Raw genomic sequence first — 16,770 nt, forward strand, 5'->3', positions numbered from 1 at the left:
GTGATTGCTTCTCGTGGTGTAGGGGGCACCAGGGAAGAGATCTGGGACTAGGGTGGGTGCCTTGAGGAGCTCGCACTAGGCACCTGCTTGGGGCTGTACTGCAGCCTTCCCACTGTGGTGATTGAAGGGCCTCCAGACACAGGGAGACAACTTTCTGGATGGTTTCTAGTTGACAGTGATTTGATGTGGTGGATTAGAAGGGAACAGGTGGTAGGAGGCTGGATCAGAGCAAGGCAGCGGCTGCAGTCCAGCCCTCCACTGTTAGCATGGTGATGGCCTGGCATCATGGCAGGTGGGAAGGGGAAGACCCAGAACCATCTGTGAAAGCACTAAGAACATGCCCGTGCACGGTGGTACAGGTGAGAGTGTAAGTGGTTCCCCATGGTAGCAGGTGATCATTACAGTAATTGTCTTGATTCACCAAAAAGAGGTACAATTATACTCTGGGTACTCTGATAAAGCAGAAGAACGGATGCCTGCCATCAGTGCCCAAGCTCTTCCTTTCAACCCGTGCGTTAGTTGTTTTGGCATGGATAGTTATGAGTTCCTTAAGGCAGCAGTAGTTCTGTGTGTTGTCAGATCCTGTGTTAGATTCCAGCCCAGTGTAGTTTGTTGGAGCACATTTGTGTTACAGCTCCAGCATGCTTGGCCCTGGGCTAGATACTGAGGGTACATGTGGTGAAGCCTTCTGCCCACCCTCAGACAGGTGCAAGTGGAGATGGTATTTCTGTAGAGTTACTGTTGCTCAGATTGAATTGTGTCCTTGCGAGGTTGTTGAAGTCCTGAGCCCTGGTACCCATCAGCCTGGCTTGACTCAGGGATGGGGTCACTGCTCATATAGTCAGCCTGAGAGGAGAATTATGAAGGTGGGCCCTCATCTGACAAGACTGGTGTTTGAAAAGCCAAAAATTTGGGCCCGGCGGCGTGGCCTAGCGGCTAAAGTCCTCGCCTTGAAAGCCCCGGGATCCCATATGGGCGCCGGTTCTAATCCCGGCAGCTCCACTTCCCATCCAGCTCCCTGCTTGTGGCCTGGGAAAGCAGTTGAGGACGGCCCAAAGCTTTGGGACACTGCACCCGCGTGGGAGACCCGGAAGAGGTTCCAGGTTCCCGGCTTCGGATCGGCGTGCATCGGCCCGTTGCGGCTCACTTGGGGAGTGAATCATCGGACGGAAGATCTTACTCTCTGTCTCTCCTCTGTGTATATCTGGCTGTAATAAAATGAATAAATCTTTAAAAAAAAAAAAAGAAAGAAAAAAGAAAAGCCAAAAATTTGCACAGACGCACACAGTACCCGTGAGGATGGGGTAGAGACAGGGTTGTGCTGCCGCTAACCAAGGCATGTGTGAGACTACCCTAAACAAGTTGAGGTCCAGAACGGTCCTCCTCTAGAGGCTTCGAAGGGAGCCTGGCTCTGCCTACACCTCAAGTTTGGCCTCCAGAACCATAGGAAAATAAGTTTCCATGGGTTCTAGCCACCCAATTTGGAGTACCTTGTCTAAGCAGCCCTAGGGAACTACTACAACCATAATGTATTTCAGTGTGGCTCTAAGATTTAGGGGGAAATAGGTGATAAGGGGGGAATAGATGGTGACTCCAAGGACAAAACTGGAAAGCTTTCAAAAGGTGCAAGGGTAAGAGGGCGCCTGAGGAGACCCTCCAAGAGACAGGGAAGCCTTCCAGAGTTGGCAGTAGGAGGTTTTGTTCGCACATCCAGGCCTGAGTCAAGGGAAAGCCCCAGAACCCAGGCAGAGCTGAGAGGGAGCCTGCGAGTGGCCTCAGGGTGGTTCCAGCCAGCCCATGCAGGAGCAGAGCTGGCGCGGCAATATGGATGCCCTGTGCTCATCTCACCCTCCCATCACCTGCAGAACCTCTGATGGCCAAACATATGGTTGATATCTGTGAGGTTAGCATCTCAGGACACACAGCAGATGGGAAGGAGGGAGAACAAACCTAGGAGAGCTGGAGGGGATAGCAGGTGTGTGGGATAAAGTGGTATGTGAGGAGTCTGCTGACAGCCGGGTATGTACCACTGGTTCTTGTAAATCCATGGGGATGTGGATCTAGGCTGCCCACAGATGTTTACCCTGGAGGCCGAGATTCAAAGCTGTGCAATTCGTTGAACAAATTCTTAGTAAGCAATCACTGTAGTGCCAGATCCTAGACAGACCCTGGAGATGAACCTTGAGCCAAATTGACTGTCCCTGCTCTCATAGTGCCAAGAGTCTATTCAGCACCAGCAAGGTTAGACAGGGCTAAAAAAACTCCCATGGGACTCGTTTCTCATGATACACAACTGGAAGTTACTATCCAGATGTCCTCTTCCCTGTGAGCTGTAATATCACAAGGCCAGAGCTGGCACAATAGCTCAACTGCTAATCTTCCATCTGCAAGCGCCAGTACCTCTTATGGGCACAAGTTCGTGTCCCAGCTGCTCTACTTCGCATCCTGCTCCCTACCTGTGGCCTGGGAAAGGAACAGATGATGGTGCAAAGCCTTGGGACCTTGCACCTGTGTGGGAGACCCAGAAGAAGGCTCCTGGCTCCTGCCTTCAGATTGGCTCAGCTCTGGCCATTGCAGCCGTTTGGGGGGTATGAACCACCAGGTGGAAGACTTTTCTCTCTCTGTCTCTCCTGCTCTCTGTGAAATCTACCTTTCCAATAAAAATAAATAAATCTTAAAAAAAAATAAAGATCACAAGGCCAGAGATGAATAACCTGGGTTTATTGCTGATTTTCTACTTCTGGTCTTATACGTGGCTCCTGGAGGGTGTTCACTTAAAGAATTGATGGTTGAGTAAATGTTTGAAGATCTTGTGTTTACCCTTCATGTTTTTGAAAATTATTGGCTGGCTTAAAACACACAGGTTTGACAAATACATTAGGGATTTTGCTGTTTTTAAGGACAGTTTGGATTCATCCTTTATAAAAGTAAGCATGTTAAAGTAAAATAGTGTGTCATTCATCTAAGCTGGGCTTTGATTTTCAGTCGTGTTTTTGCTGAAAATCCTTTTAGTCAGTTTTAGAGGTTGAAACTAAATGTCGTACTTCTGTTTTCTTTAGTCACTGTTCTTGTAAAATGGCTGGCCCATAACCTACACACTAAAGGTAAATTAAAATTCAAATTTAATTATGAAATCATGAATCTTGACCAAGAAGGTATATCTTTATTCCAATAAGTAAGTAGAGAATTTAGTCTTTATACCTGTCAGTGGTGTAGGATGTCTTTTCAGATTAAAAGCAGGAGAGGAAATTATTGATTAAAAATTAATGCCAGGTTCAGCAAAATTATGCTTCAATGCTATAAAATGCTAAATACCATAATGAAAATAGACACGAGACAGCTGAATAGTAATCTATAGCCATTTTAAGGTATATAGAACCCGGTTGTATATAAACTAAAAATGAAATGTCAATGAAGAAGTCACAGGATGTGGTAAAGAACTTGCATTTTTTTAAAACATATTGGTTACTCAATACTATGTCAATTAATTCCATAACGTTATAAATTGTTGCTGATGTTATGTTGGGGCCTTGAATTGATCGGGAGGATACTCTGCCGGCTCTACCTTCAGACCAGAGATGGTCTCCCCAACAAGCCGTCGAATTTATCTGGACAATAAGATGCTGGACTCTGTTTGGTATATGCTTGCAATGAAAGAATCTCATGTGAGCTTGAACTGTGGTAATGCAACAAGATGGAGGAATCCACCATGGGGGGAGGGCTTGGCAAGGGGTGGGGGAAATTCCAGTACCCATAAAACTGTCACATAATGCAATGTAATTAATAAAAAAAAAAAAAAACTAAAAAAAATTAATGAAGGAATCCAATTAGAAGACAGGTTTAAAAAGTCACTGGTCTGTTTGCCCAGTAAGTAGTTTGAATTTTAGGACTGAAATGTTTCCTTTCTGCTGGAGTTTTGAATCTGATCAGGAAGAGCTGTGTTAATAGTTTCCCTGTTATTGGGTTTTGCTGGAGTTTATCATTCGTCTGTAGACCTATAGAGAGCCATAAAAAGGCCATGCTTCACAGCCTTGATGTACGAATTCTCACAAGCCTTAGCTGGAAGGTTCACCCATGCTAGGAATTTGTAAGAAGTATGCATGGGCAAAATTGCTTCCCCTCTGAGATATGAACTGTAAAGAAACAGCACCATCAGAAGGAGGTGAGGTGCAGGACCACGGAGAACTCTTAGAAGCCTTAGGGGCACATGTGTGTGTGCTCTGTAATGGCAGAAGCTCCCCAGTGTGTGGCAAGGGACAGGGCTTTGTATGTGCTGGTGATGGTTTGCCTGGCATTTAGGGGTTTCCCTAGACGTGGGACTTTCCGTGCTAGATCTGGCTGACTCCCAGGAAGCCAGCACTGTGCGTCACCCTACCCTACCCTAGTGCCCTGCTCAGTGCAGGTCTTCTGCATGCCTGGTCCCCAGTCTGTGTGATAACCCCAGACACTCCCGTGTGTCTCCAGTTGCCCCCAGCAGTAGACACTCCTTGGTGAGAACCACCACGTCTAGCCCGTCGTGTTCAAGCACTCTGACCCCATCGCCAAGACCATTGCTGAATTAGGGTAGATGTGGCAGATTATGTTCCGTTTTAAACAAACAGAAACCCAAATGTTAATTGAAGTTGCAGTGTGGAGAATGGGTGGTGAGGACATTAATTCCACCTATAAACATATAGTTAAGAGCTCAGCCATTTGTGGCTCTTCTTCATAAGTAAATTGCCTGTTCTTACAAAAATCATTGAGTTAATGTGTAGAGTCATGCCAAGGCGCCTGAGATGTAAGTAGTTAGGGAGGGCAGGAGAGCTAAGGGACCTCTCTTCAGGACTAGGGGTCTGTCCCACTTCTCTCTTCCAACTCCCTGGAACTGGAAAATCAGTTCAAAACGAGAATGTGTCCTCCAAAAGGGATGAGAAGATGACAGCCTCTGAGTTGGGCAGGTGTCAAACCAGGATATGTTAGGAAAACATCCCTGTTTATAAGCTGATGTATTAGACTTGGATGTGTTAATATTTTATGTGAAAAATATCAATGCTAAGCACAATTTTATTGATTTGGGAGGGGATAAAGAAACAGCATGGCTCTCTTAAGGTTTCAAAGAAGCCATGCTGAATAACATTTTCCCTTTATGTTACAGCATTGGCCAATGTATTCTGTATTTCACCTGTTTGACCCTCATTCTGTTCCTTTAAACACCAGCTTGTTCACAGAGATACAGCTGGAAGGCATGTTGTCATGACAACAGCTCCACGCTGGGTGGAAGGATTCTTTGAAATGGCCAGTGACATGTTTTTAATCACTGATTTATATTGGTAGCAAAATTCAGCAGGGATGTAGAATTTGCAATGATATGTTTTTGGGGGTTCCATTTCCTTCTTAATTTTTTTTTTTTTTTTGGTTTATTTGAAAGCTAGAGTGACAGAGATACACAGACAGATTTTCCATGTGCTGGTTGCTGATTTCCCAAATCCCAAATGCCTGCAACAGCTGGGACTGGGCCACACCAAAGCAAGGATAGTGGAACTTAACCTGGGTCGTCCAGGTAAGGACCCAGGCACTTGAGCCATCACCTGCTGCCTCCCGAGCACTGTGATAAGGGATGCTGCACAAATCTTAGTCACTGCGCAAAATGACCACGTCTGGATTTTCTTTTCTATGGTTGACATTGCCATTTTGAATGTGTGTTGTGACTATAAAATTTTCACACAACTGAACATGACTCCATCTCATCTGTTCCAACAGCCTGTGATCTGTCATACTCGTCCACCCATAGGGGTTCCCTTGCTCAGAGCTGCTGGGAGCGTTTTGTGTCCTCAGTTCTGGGTTCGTGAAAAATACCTTCCTCTTCCTTCCTTTCTCACTGGTGTTCCTGATGAATCGCGTACAGATGTGACCCCTGACGTCAAGGCTCAGGAGCTGAGGACACAAGAATGTCACCCAGAAAACTGCAATACTGAGGAGTTGCCCTGAATCATGTCTCTCTCTCTTTTTAACTTATTTAAAAAGGAGCATTTCGGGGAGAGGAAGAGAGACAGAGAGATCTTCCGATGACTTCTATCAGATTCACTCTGCAAATGGCTGCAGCATTTCAGGCTGAACTGGGAGCCTGGACCTTCTTTCGTGGGGAGCAGAGGCTCAAGCACCTGCTCCATCTTTTGCTGCCTTCCAAGGTGCGTTAGCAGGGAGCTAGATCAGAAGTAGAAAAGCCATGAGCTGGCGTCTATATGGAATGCCAGCACCACAGGTGGCCGTTTTACTTGCTACACCATAACACTGGTAAGATTGGAGTGCAAGGAGGAATGGGTTGCTTTTAGAAATGGTTGATCAAGAGGAACTTGGTGACAGAAGTGTCCCTGGAAAGATGTGAAGAGGTTTTCCCAGGAAGTGGAGAAGCCAAGAGGACCTGCAGAGTCAGAGGGCCGGGGCAGAACTACCTTCCGTGTTGTGAGACTGTGCGTCTCCTTATGGGTGTGAGATTATATGAGGCCCAAGTGAGATGGTGAAGGGAGGGAAAAACATTGAAGACATTGATGCAGTGCCATGGTAAAGGAAGCCAGTTCGTTCCATAGAGGAAAGGAGGCAAGAATTGGTGTTACTTGATACTACTAGGGGAAGCAGCAGTGTCACAGTAAGCAATCATGAAGCCGTTTGTCAAAGCTGGGTGTGGCTCTTGAGAGCCTGGACTGCCTGTCCTTCATAGGGAAGGTGGCAAGTGTTGTAGCCCCCTGAGACTGTGTGATGACTGGCCCACTGCTTTGAGCCCTTTCTGTAGAGCAGCAGGATCACACTGACCTGGAAGAGCTCTCTGGAAATGAATCACCTGCAGGATGCTGAGAAAAAAGCGTCTGGCACGTGGCCAATACATGGATGAACGTTCCTGCGGATTCCACCCCAGTGTTGTTGAAATGTGAAAGCAGGGATTGTTAGAGGCCCTTCCAGGTTTTCCCAGGCTAACTCAAGAAAGTGAAGTGTCGGCTCTGTTCCTCCCCAGACGTCTCAGTCTCTCTCCCTTCTAGAAACACTTCCGATTCATTTGGTAGACTCCTGTTGACCATCAGTGTGGTGCCAAGCCTCGTGTGCTCAGCACAGAGACGAAGTGTCCAAAAGGGACATCGAGGTCTTTACTAGGTGGCAGTTGGTCCATAGAGAAGAGTGTGAAGAGAGTAGTTCACATATGGCAGAGAGAAAGAGCGAGACTGGTGTCACTGCCTCACTGTCCTTTGTTAATGCCAGCATCACTCTGTTTATAAATGCACCTCCTAGTGGTGGATGCTGGAATCACAGATTGGTGCTTCTATATCAGTTATGTGTTAGGGTTTTTTCCCATCTTAAATCATAGTTTCATTAGAATTTAGAGAAGAAATGTTCTTTTAACCTAGTTTCAAAGACTGAAGTTCAGTTTTTGCGTTTAAGATCTATGGTTATTCGAGAGAAGTTGTATAATGGAAGCAGTGGAAGATTGTTAATTACTTCTTGCTAACAGTTCCTCACCTAGAATTTAAAAATTTACTTATGAATCACTTTTTTATCTTTTCACTGAGAACCTCCAATTTGAGGCTCCAAAAATTTTTATTAAAAAGAATTCCCTCTTTAATCCCAAGCTCATGGAAAGCTTCTTGAACGACATTGCCCATTAGAAGTATAACGTAACTCCATATAACAGATTAAATAGTCTAATAACCACATTAAAATAAGCAAAAGGAATAGGTAAAACTTACTTTTAATTAATGTAATATAGCTATAAATCTCAGTTTGACATATAGATCATAAAAAAGTAGTAATAAGATGTTTCATACTCCCGCTCTTAGGCTCAGTTTTCTAAATCCGGTCTTTGTGGTGTTGGCGCATCTTGCTTTGCGCCAGCCACAGGTCACGTGAAGAGTAGCGCCTTGGAGCTAAGGTCAGCTCGGGAACTTAAGACTTTTCAGAAGCCCGAGTTCTTCCAGTAGCTAAATAATGTCTAACTTTGCTGATTTTTTTATTAGAATTTTATTGATCGGGAATTATGCAAATACAGAAAAGTAGGTTTGTTTTAGACCTCCATTTCAGCTTTTTTTTTTTCCCCTGAGGAGCCACTGACTGAGGTACATACATTCCTCGGATAGACCCAGTGACTGCGTGGCAGGTGGAACTTTCTTAGCATGACCAGCTGAAATCTGGGCCAAGTGCAAATCGTTGCAGCCTGAAACCACAGTAAGAATGTTGTAGGCCTGGCTGTATTGGCAGAGCGGAATATATCCATGGAGGCAGAGAGGTTGAGGATTAAAAATGGTATCACTCCTAAAGAAAAGAAAACATGGAAAATTTGCGCTGAAAGTACATTTAGCTTTTAAAAGCCATCTGCAGGGGAATGCAAACAAATAGCGCCTGCCTTCACTCAGTTCCTTTGGGGCCCGGCTCCCTGGCGGGGTACTTCCTCATGTACTATTTTCTAAGGGGGGGGGGCACATGCTTTCAACTCACTCCTCAAAGCACATCTGCAAACAGGAAGACACCCAGTGTTGGCTTTCTTGGAGGAAGGAAACACAAACCACTGTGTAGGAGAAAGGTCTCCGTCTCATCCCACACTTAGTCCCTTCTGTGTCTGCCTGCTAGTCAACAACAAGGAGGACTTTGATACAGCATCTCATTCATTCACATCCAAACAGTTTTCCCCTCTACCCACTTGTGAGATCTGAGAATCATTTGTGTGTAAGGAGCAGAGGCCGTTGCTGGATAGTAACTTCTTACATAGGAAATGTAGTCAAGATTGTTGAGGAAGAAGATGCTTAGAACATTCTAGAAATCAAGGACAAGTGGTTGACCATTTACAAGTGGAACTTAAAATGCATCCAGGAAGATATAAATGGAGTGAACCCTGAAAAACAACAACAAAAATCTTTAATGAGTCAGACTTATTACAAGTCAGAGGGTTTGGTTTTGAGATTGGGGGCAGGAATTTGGAGTCCTTTCCAGAGACGCTCCAGAGAAGAAACTTCTAGTGGTTTAAGAGTATTCTTCATGTGGGGAAATAATTTTACATATTAACTGGAATTCAAAGTCCAGTGGGGTCAACTGGAACATTTATGGAACGACAAAATAATAGTGGTTCTAGTGCCTGATTCTTAAAAATATTTATTGTGTTTCTTTGATAAACAGAGAATGAAGGGCTCCCATTTGCATGGCTCAGTCCCCCCCCCCCCGCCAAATACCCACAGTGACTGATGCTGGGCCAGGCTGAAGCCAGGAGCTCACTCAGAGTCTCTCACTTGTACCTTCACCTGCAAGAGCCCACTTGAACCTCACCTGCTACCTGGCATGTACTTTGGCAGGGAGCTGGTTGGAAAGAGCAGCTGGGACTTAGCTCCAGACACTCTCATATGGGATACTGGCATGTTAAGCCCTGAACCAAATGCACGCCCATCCCTTGAGCTCCTTCTTGGGTGCCACAACAGATTCCACAGGCAAGTGCTTTGTAGTGGGTGTCCCCTCCAATTCCCCATCTTCCTCTGCTCTTGTCTTCCTCTGCTTTCCTCTTTTCCATGCCCTCTTGTGTAAGTGTAATCCAGATAGTCACTGTATTTTCTGAGGATGAGATAGGAGAGCCAGTGGTCGCTCCCAACTATACTCACTTCAGAATGCTGAGAACTGCATGTCTGTAACAGACGAGGCATGTTTGTGAGTTGTGATCAATTACAATCCAAAGAGATGCCATCTGCTCTTTGCTTTAGAGAACTTGGATCAGCTTGAGAGTGTCTGTGAGACCTGTGGATTACTTCTGATTTAACCACTCAGTAATTCCCCATCTTAATCTTTACAGAAAAGCAGTTGCTTCTAAACTTTGAGTGTTAATCCATGAGGAGTTTTCAAAATGTGCATGAAAAATGCATGTGTTGAAGAAAACCGTGCGGATTGAAGAATTTGCACCAAAAATAAATGTATCCTGTAATTCCAGTTTCCAATGAACTTTCTGAAGTACTCTCCTACTGTTGGTGGGTTTTGAGAATAACTGTGGCATTTCCTTGTCCTTGCCTGGAATTTTTGGCTCCTTCAGCCCATATTGTCTTAATGTAGGGTCTATTTTGAGGAGTGTAAATAAATGACAACTTTCTCTACATTTATCTCTGGCAGATGGGATCCACAAATTCCCTGGCTTCCTTCCTGTCGATGGCCCCAGTGTCTTTGACTGTTTCCTTGCTGGAAATGAGAAGCCAAGCTGTCCCACAGGTGCATTGCAGCTGATTGGCATTGCTGCACGTTTCCTCCTGGGAATCTGTGTTTTTCTCTGCTAACTGGAATTTGAAGGGGCTTGGAGAGGTGGAGTAGATCAAGGAATTAAAGGCTTCAAATAAAATGAATGACCGTGTGTTGCTTGCAATTGTTTGAATCCTGTGGATACTGCTGAAGGTTTTTAAAACTGTAGACCCGGCAGGTGACTGTGTTTGCTATTTTGGACATAGTTATTCATGTTTTAGAAAGAACAGTGAGCAAAATGGTAATCAGGACTTAACCCCGCTCTTTGGATACCTAGATTTGGGTCTGAGTAGATGAGTGCAAGGCAGATTTATCAGAAATTGTTTGCTTCCTTGAATTCAGAATGTAGATGAATGGATTCTGGTCAACCACTGGAAGTGGAAGATCCTAAAGTGTTAGTGAGGTGCAGACATTTGGCCGACTGGTTCAGATGCCAGTTAGGACACTGTTAAGGATTCCTAATTCCAGGTTCCTGCTAATGCACACCCTGGGAGGTAGTGAAGATGAATTGAGGGATTTGGGCCCCTGCCACCCACACAGGGAAACCCAGTCTGAATTTCTGTTCTAGGAGACATTTGGGGAATAAACCGGCAGATGGCAGTTTTTCTCTCTTTTTTTCTCTTTCTCCCCTTAAATTATAAATAAGTGATGACAGCAACATAGAATGCTAGAATAGCAATCCACTGATAACTCTGCCCCACAAGGACTTTTGAAACCAATGTCCTTTTGTTCTAATACTCTACAGTCCCCAGGATATAGCTATGTCCTCATGGTTCAGGTCACCCTTCCTATTCTGTCCAGCAGAAAAAAAAAAATGTGTGCCTATCGACTATGTTTTAAGGAAACTTCTTAGAAGCTGTGATACAATCCTGGGATGAAACACTTCAGCGTTTATGGTATTAGCTGCTTGGCTACACCTAGCTGCAAGGGAGGCCAGAAATACACTCTTTATTCTGGTGGCCCTGTGTCCACTCAAAAGTTTACCATATGGAAGATTGGAGTAGCTACTCACTTGCTGCAGGGACCATGCTAATGAGACACCAAATAACAGGCTTCTCATAGACCGAAGGAGGCATACAAAGTGGTTTGCTCAAGTAGCCATTACTCTTTAAAAATCCTTGACAGTTAACCACCTGTCATACAACATGAGCCAGTTTAGAACAAGATTGCCCAGTAAAACCATACAGGTGTGACATGAAATCATTAATATCAGTTACTGTTTTTCCCTCCCCAGGACACTAAGAAAAAGTATCTTTTTTCATGAGCTTTTAAGGTTAGGTAATGAACATTTTATGAATTTTTAATTAAGAAATTAAATTTGTATTCAAATGACTGTATTCTCTTATGTTCTTTTAATTTTGAAGTTGAAACACATTTATATTTTTATTGGACCTGCTTAAATTTTTTTTTTTTGAATGTAAGAAGAAGTGGGAGTTGCTGTGGTGTAGCAGGTCCACCTCCTGGCTGCTCCACTTCCTATCCAGCTCCCTTGCCAATGTACCTGGGAAAGCAGTGGAAGATGGCTCAAGTGCTTGGAGACCCAGAGGAAGCATCTGATTTCTGGCTTCAGTTTGGCCTAGTCCTGGCTGTTGTGACCATTTGGGGAGTGAACCGCAAACAAAAGATACTTCTCTCTGCCTCTCTCTCTGTAACTCCACCTTCAGATAACTAAATAAAGCTTTACCAAAAAAAGAAGGAAAAGAAAAAGAATTGGCAGGGAGTAAATATCTCAGAGAAATAGAGGAATAATTTTCCTAAAAGATCTTCTACTCTCAGCCCATTAACAGTTAATTTCATAAGGGGCCCACATTATGTCACACTGAATACTCCTATCCCAGCTGAGTACTGGTTTGAGCTCTGGCTGCTCCAATCCAGCTCCCTACTAATGCTTCTGAAAAAGCAGCAGAAATGACCCAAGTGTTTGGGTCCCTGCCACTCATCTGGGAGACCAGGATGAGGCTCCTGGCTTTGGCCAGGTCCCACCCTGACCATTGTGGCCCTGGGGGTGATGGTAGGATCCTGCGTCCTGTATCTGACTGCTTGGGTTCAGTTGAAGCTCTGGCTCCTGCTTCCTGCTCATGTAGATCCTTGGAGGCAGCAGGTGATGGCTGCATTTGGAATCTTACTACATGAAAAACTCAGGTTTGACACCCAATCCTTCAGGATTAGCTGACCCAGCCCCGCCAGTTACAGGCATTTGGGAAGTGAAGCAGTGCCTTCACCTTGCCTGTTATTTACCGTTGTTGAAATCTGATTCTTAAAATGGAAATACCATCTCCTGTTCCTTTATTGGAGGGTTGGGGTAGTGAATGCATGCACATTGGAAGCCCTAGAGTGCTGTAGAGGGACCTGCTTTCATTTTGACATCAGAAACTATGTCTATGCATTTTAGGCTGTGACGTGTAGTGGTGTGATGTTCCCACACTGACTTTGATTTTAAAGCATGTTGTTTACTTCAGTTGTTCATTAAAGTGCTGATCAAAAGCCAGGTGTCTTTGACCACTGTGCCCCCAAATTCTCAGTAATCCTCTTCTATTCTGTTATTTAGCATAATTGGAAGGTCAAGTCCTGGCGCTGCCGCTATTTAAAATAATAACGACCTTGGAGTCGGCCAAGGCCATGGCTAAAACAGCTCCTTTCCAGAGGAAAACAGCTCCTAGAAAAGTGGATCGAAGATCTGCCAAAATAATGGGAAAGAAATTTGACTCCATTTAGTATCCCTTCAAACCTGTCTACCTTGAAAGAGTGTGGTGCCGGTAGTAATTCTATCAGCTTAATTGTATGGAAGCCAAAGAAATGTTCGAGCTGTGCTTGTGTTTAGTCTCTCCTCTCCTACAGCTCAGACTGAAGTGACTATAAAGGGTAGGGATGGGCTGGCCTAGCAGGTAGCAGCAGTGGACTTGTTACCTTCTGGCATGAATATTCACCCCAATTTTACATTATAATCCTTAAACTTTGTAGGATGGAAGACCCTTACACTTGAGGCTGCTGGTTAATGATAGGAAATCATGAATCGTGCGTGGTGAGCTGTGTACATACTAAAAGGAAGTAGTGTGGTTAGGTTGTGCTTCCTATTATCTCAAGACTTTGGTATCTCCATAGCTAGTAAAAAGATGTCTTGTATGCTCAGGTATTTACAGTTGGATTTTATGATGGTCATGAAAATCCTCTGTAACCCAGTCATGTGAATAACTTCAGCTATATACTATATACTATATACTATATACTATATACTATATACTATATACTCGTATGTGTGTGTGGACAAGTGGGTGGATGATATCTACAATGCAGGTTTTCTTCCAGGTGATGTTTAGCAACTTACGTATCATACCCTTTAGTTTTTACATTTCTCCGTGTCCACCTGAGGGCACTGTGTTTGATTTGATTGACTTGGAGTCTGTGATCCCAGACACATAATTGCCTTTCTGTCTCTCTGGACATCAGATCACATCCTCTTTGCACACTTTGCTAAAGTGTGAGATAGAGCAACAACAGGCTGAAAAAAAGATGAACGTTTGCTATGTAAAGCACACAGAGCTATTGTATCATGCCTTCATTTCTGCTGATTTAAGAGGTGCTATTGACTCAAACCAGTAGATTCTCGAGGGATAGATTATTCCCAGATTGTTATGTGAGAGTGCTCTGGTTTCCTTGACCTAAGTTAAAATGACCTTTCTCATTGGGGGGGAGGGGGGAACAAAAACTCTAGTTGCTGCAAGTGGCGGGGAGGGTGAGCAGGAAAGAAAATTCCATCAGCTGCTTCACTCCCCAGATGCTCACAGTGGCTGGGGCGAGCCATGTTGCAACTTGGAATTAGGAGCCAGAAATGAAACTCAAGTGTAAAATGTGCCTGTCTGCTTAAGACCCACCTCCAATATTGTTACCATTTTTAAAGACCTTTTTAAGCATCTTTGAAGATATCTATTTTTCTCTCTTTTTTTAGATTTTATCTAATATTTTTATTTGAAAGGCAGAGATACAGAGGAACAAAGATATTCCATCTGCTGGTTCTCTCACTAAATGGTTGCAATGGCCAAAGCTGGACTGGCGCGAAGCTGGGAGCCAGGAGCCTTTTCTTTTTGCTTACTTTATTTGTTTTCTTTTTTTTTCCCTCCACGAGCGTCTTCTAAGTCTCCCATGCAGGGACCCAAGAACGTGGACCATCTGCTGCTGCTTTCCTGGCCATCAGCAGTGGAGCAGTCGGGCCCGTAACTAGCAGCCACGCCTTCCACCTGCCTCTGCCCTCTGCAGAAGGAGAGGAAATTTCCAGATTCTGCTAGATGCACCTTTGTTTGGTCCCTGGGTCCCTGCCCGGGAGTCTTGGGACAGGGTGGTTGGAGACCACTAGCCATGAATGCCAGCCCTGCCCCCTGGGGAGCTGGTTCCTACCAGGAAGCCAGGGTGGAGCCAGGCCCTGGACTCCGACCTCCTGGGGGTGGTTGGATGAGACTGGCTCTTGCTGCTCACAGACGGGCTCCTTGTTCTCACACCAAGTGTTGCTCTTGGCCCAGGAGGCTCCCAGCACAAGAGAGACTCTGTTGGGCTCCCAGCCAGGCTATTTTTGCTCTCTGACTTCAGACCTCATTTCCCTTTCCTTCTGAAAACAATAAATAATACAAACAGCAAGAAGTGCGCAGGTCCCCTTGGAAGAGCCCCCTGTGGCCTTCAGCTCCCAGCGTTGACACAGTCCCTATTCCTGCCTGCACATCAGCCTTCAGCAACAGGCAGCAGTGACTGGAGATTGGGGGACAATATAGGCACAAGACCCTGCTTGGTGGAGGGGGAACCCAGCAGAAATGGTTCTTCTCTCCCTAAAAAGAAGACAGGACCAGGAAAGAAAACCCATGTTTGGTTAGAATTGTTTGCAGAATTTTGGCTAAGATAGAAGTACATAATTATACTTTCCCAGAGTTGGGGGCCGTGCATTTACATTCATAATTGGAGACCTGTGCAGCTTTGCCTGATGGGAATGAGGGAAGTGAATGCTGGGAAGCCACATGGTTGTATGAATACGCCATTGTGCCTGCAGTCTTCGTTGGCCTCCCTGTGTGGTTTTTCTCTGCCTTTTGGGGCTGTAACAGCCTCAGTGATACATGCCCACGTGATGTCATGATATTTGCATTTAGCAAGGCCCACACGTGATCTCATCTGAAATGCCACGAACCCGTCTGGCCTCTTGTGTGTGACCACACAGGACAGGTCCTGCTTCTTAGAGTACGATGATCCTCAGGGTTGGCGCTCACGCTCCCCATCTGTGCCGATTCTTCCCTTCGACCTCTGTCATTCTGAGTTCGTTTTTCTGCTTCCTCTCTTCTCTGATGTCTAGCATGTTCATCCATGGCATGTCCAATTCAAAGGAGACCAAGAATAAAATGTTTAAAAGCAGGTTGCAGTTCAGTAAACAGGTAAGATGCTGATGTAGGACAGCTGTGGCTGCGTTAATAAAACACCGACCACCTCAGTGTTTAGAAGATTATCTCTTGGACCTTGTAAGTCTAGATAATCTCTGACTTGCCACAATCCGTGCCACTCTACCTTCCATACCTCTCACATGTTTCCATTACTGGCCTATTTCACGGGTCCATCCGGTCTCTTGTTGAATTCTGAAGCTTTTCCAGGATACTCTCCTTGGGAATGTTGGATGCAGTTTGGAATTCAAGGATATTGCAAAAGAGTGCCACTTTGTAGATACTTATGATCAAATGGAGAAAAGTCTTAAAACATATGAAAGAATTAAATACTTTTCACCTCCTACTGAAAGCAGAGTTGTAGTGACAGCTGATATGCAATACCAGCCAGTCGACTTTATTAAACGACAAAGATTAGATTGTGTGTGATGTGAATGTTACTTGCATAGTCAGCTGTGCTTAGTGACACTTACCTTGTGCTTGGGTTCCTTGAAGCTGTAGGAAGACAGGGTAATGAGCCGTGACGTCCATCTGCTTGGTGTGCACCGATCTTCTCTGTTCTTCCCAGGCTTCTTTCCATGTCAGCCCTTTTGTCTCTGTCTCCATACGATGCTTTCAGTTCTGCTCATTTGGACTACAGACCCATCTACCCGTGGAGCTCACTTCACTATTTTTTCTCTCTTAATAAAATTTGCTTTTCTTGTTTTTCCATTTCCCAGCAGATATATGGAGTGATCACTCATTTCACACCGACCCGGATTTGCCGCCTGGCTGGAAGAGAATCAACGACATCGCTGGAACCTACTACTGGCACATCCCCACGGGAACCACTCAGTGGGAGCGGCCTGTCGCCGTCCCAGCCGACGTCCAGGGCTCCAGGAAGGGGTCCCTTAGTTCTGTAACATCATCTCCCACCCCAGAGAATGAGGTAAAAGCCCAGTGCCTCCTTCCTGGCTTAGTAGAGTGAGCGTAACTTGTGATTTCTCCCTAGACTAGTTGCTTGTGCCCCAACAGGTCTTGGAGGTAAGTGGTTTTTGGTGGCCCTGCATGTTGCACTTGAAATCCCAGCAGTGCTTCCTCCTGATACACAATGTTAATACCCATCTTCCAGGGGTGTTTTCATTTTTTA

General features: G+C 45.0%; 1 protein-coding gene across 4 annotated transcripts in view; it reads left to right on the top strand.

Annotated features, from left to right (window-relative positions):
• Nucleotides 1-16,770, top strand: part of APBB2 (amyloid beta precursor protein binding family B member 2) — a 272,222-nt gene that overhangs the window by 182,293 nt on the left and 73,159 nt on the right. For all 4 annotated transcript variants that reach the window (XM_058670169.1, XM_058670172.1, XM_058670170.1 and 1 more), the window contains one exon: nt 16,364-16,569. In XM_058670169.1, coding sequence (XP_058526152.1) covers nt 16,364-16,569 — 206 coding nt within the window. The remainder of the gene's footprint in view (nt 1-16,363; nt 16,570-16,770) is intronic.

The sequence above is a fragment of the Ochotona princeps genome, chromosome 11 (genome assembly GCF_030435755.1).
Source record: "Ochotona princeps isolate mOchPri1 chromosome 11, mOchPri1.hap1, whole genome shotgun sequence".
NCBI classification, from domain to species: domain Eukaryota; kingdom Metazoa; phylum Chordata; class Mammalia; order Lagomorpha; family Ochotonidae; genus Ochotona; species Ochotona princeps.